Source organism: Anopheles darlingi, chromosome 2 (genome assembly GCF_943734745.1).
Source record: "Anopheles darlingi chromosome 2, idAnoDarlMG_H_01, whole genome shotgun sequence".
Classification (NCBI taxonomy): Eukaryota; Metazoa; Arthropoda; class Insecta; order Diptera; family Culicidae; genus Anopheles; species Anopheles darlingi.
Window position 1 is genome coordinate 89,171,902 of NC_064874.1, and position 2,500 is coordinate 89,174,401.

The 2,500-nt window shown below is 47.7% G+C and overlaps 1 protein-coding gene across 3 annotated transcripts in view; it reads left to right on the forward strand.

The window, feature by feature from the left end:
* Nucleotides 1-2,500, forward strand: part of LOC125950843 (reticulon-3-A) — a 4,376-nt gene that overhangs the window by 242 nt on the left and 1,634 nt on the right. The window contains exons 1-2 of one of the 3 annotated variants that reach the window (XM_049679185.1): nucleotides 1-472; nucleotides 1,128-1,163. The exon at nucleotides 1-472 is cut by the window's left edge and continues 242 nt beyond it. In XM_049679185.1, the coding sequence (XP_049535142.1) occupies nucleotides 1-472; nucleotides 1,128-1,163 (508 nt within the window). Of the gene's footprint in view, nucleotides 473-903; nucleotides 983-1,127; nucleotides 1,164-2,082; nucleotides 2,291-2,500 lie in introns of those variants that run through there. The other 2 variants (XM_049679187.1, XM_049679188.1) reach the window with 2 other exon arrangements.

A 2,500-nucleotide genomic window follows, 5' to 3' on the forward strand; every position in this document is an offset into this window, starting at 1 on the left:
ATAGTGCAGAGTAGCTACAGCAGAGAGGAGCAGAATAAAGAGGACGAACCGTTCGCCGTAGTAGATAAGATCCCTGTGGAGCCCGCAGTGGATGCGTTTAAAAATTCGCACAACTCCTCGGCACTCGTCCACGAGAAGGATGATGATGACGACGACGACGTGGTCGAAAGTGACTACATGAATCCGTATGTGAGCATCAGGCATGATAAGGAGAAAACAGCCGTAGCTGCTGAGCCAGCAACAGAATCAGCTGCTGCGGCTGCGGCGGCTCCCATTTCCGTACCTACAACGTTCACAAGTGTTGCTCCACCAGAGGAGCCTTTGCCAACGGCTGAAGTGGAAAAGCCCGCTGCAGCACCGATTCCGTCGACCAATACTGTAGTGACTACGGCCGTGGCCGATGCACCAGCAGCAGCTCCAGCGGCCAAAGAATGCATCGAGATCGAGCAAATGTTTAAGGACTACGGACTCGGTGAGTTGGGGAGAACGTCGTCATCCTTGCACACCCGGCACCTCGGTTAGGTAAACGCTCCCAAAGCGCTGCTGCTCCTAGCCGTTACGCGAGCATGCGCAATAGAGGTTGTATAATGCACACGGGTCCTTTTTGCGTCTCGCCACTAGTTCGGGGGCCGGACGGACATTTGTCCTGGATTTAGCAGTAGTATTTGTGCCACAGTGAGGCAGGGCGAATGAATTTTATTTCGCATGTCACATCACAAAGAAGAATGTAAAAATCGATAATTACATAGAAGCTCTTTTCTTCAGACAACGTGCGTGCTGCCATTAGTTCGAAGCGAGTTATCAGAAAAAAGGGGGAGAAAACAATTTTCACCTCTCAGCCCACGCGCAAAACGGAAACGGAAACGACGCTTTCCTTGTTCATTGTTGGTGCAAACGGATTGCCAGTGTCAAAGCAACATGAACGGATTAGAAGGAGGCTGCAAATCATCTCCGCTTTTCATTTGTAGTGTGATTAATCCATGTACGTGCGACAATCTAAGCCTATCGTTGGCAAGGACTGGGACTTTGGGACTGGGATTTTGAACCCCTTTCTCGCCTTTTCTCCTCCTCGACGATTTGTGAACCGTTCAAGTAACTCCAACAACTCCTTTGCTCTTCTCTTGCAGATGCCTGGTTCAATCCAGCGAAACTACACCCAAAAGGTGAGTATCAGGAAGCGGGATGGGTGCCTTTTTAAAATTGCATCATGCCATTACTTAACTATCTGGCCATGTGTGTCTGCTTCGATTTTCGCTTCGAGAAGCACCGTTTTCTTTTTATTTGTGGTGGCGTTTTTCCCTGCTTGCGCAGTTTTCCACGCTGGGCATAAGGGGTTGGTCCTAGTTTTCCCCTGTCCCAAACCAGAACGATTATTATCATTGGCTAGGGAACAGTCGCTGTGCAGTGAGGCGTGTGTACATAATTTATCCAAAACGCATAATGCACACGCGAATGATTCATCAAAGGCGGCGGCTATCCTGAAAAACGGAAGGATGCGCGTCCGTGGCGGCTTGCTTGAATCGTTATCTTTGCAAATGATTTGCTAGAATTCTTCTCTCGCAAGAAAGTGTTGAAATCGGGTTTTATGAATTTTTAAAAAAGTTATGATACAAAAATGTAGTTTATCCAAACTGCGTTTGGTGTATAAAAACGTGAGGATTTCATTAAAAATCAGCGAACGGAGAGCAATTTGCGGATTACAACCCTGACTGCCAGGGCTGGTTCACGGAGCTAACTCACTACAGTGAGCCGATCGACTCGCTATGGCGAGTGAGCGAATGTGGACGAGCCCTCAAAGTTTTGGTCTTCGCAAAATAAACTCGTTCCAAGTTCAAAAATCGCTGTAAAAAGGGGGTAAATTTTATCTTTTCTGAAGAATTTGGTGCTCGGTCGTTCTCTGCAAAAAGCAGACCGGGAAAGTGCAAACTGCAACGCGACCACAGAACCACAGATCCAGATACAACGAAAAAGGATTCTAAATCCGACCCGAACGTGAATGTGCCGAAATCGGGCATAAAAATAAAATAGTGACCAAAAGTTATTAATAAACGCGGTGGTGCTCTCCCTTCTTTGCACCGATCCGTGTGCCATTTCGGTTGTGAATTAAAGTTCTTCGTTCCGATTCGATTGTGCACTAGCCGCCGCCAGTTTTAAGGCCGGGAACTTGGTGGATGAATTTATAAATATAGTGTCCACATATATTCGTCCGCGAAGGAATCGATACACACGATGGCCGCTTCGTTGTGTGATTTGAAGATTTTGGAAGCTTCGGATTTCACCAAAGAAGGATGTAAGCAAGAACCCCCGAATCCTACTCCTTTTCAGTCCTGCGACCACCTTCTTCCGCTCCCGAATATCCTCGATCGCCTTTGATGCCACCAGCCACCACCAATCTACGCTCGCTTTAGATTGCGTAAAATGCATCTCGCCCCGTTAGAATCATATTAGGAAGCGAAGGACATCATTTGGAACCGAAGCCCCCCAACCGGGCAGGTAGAGC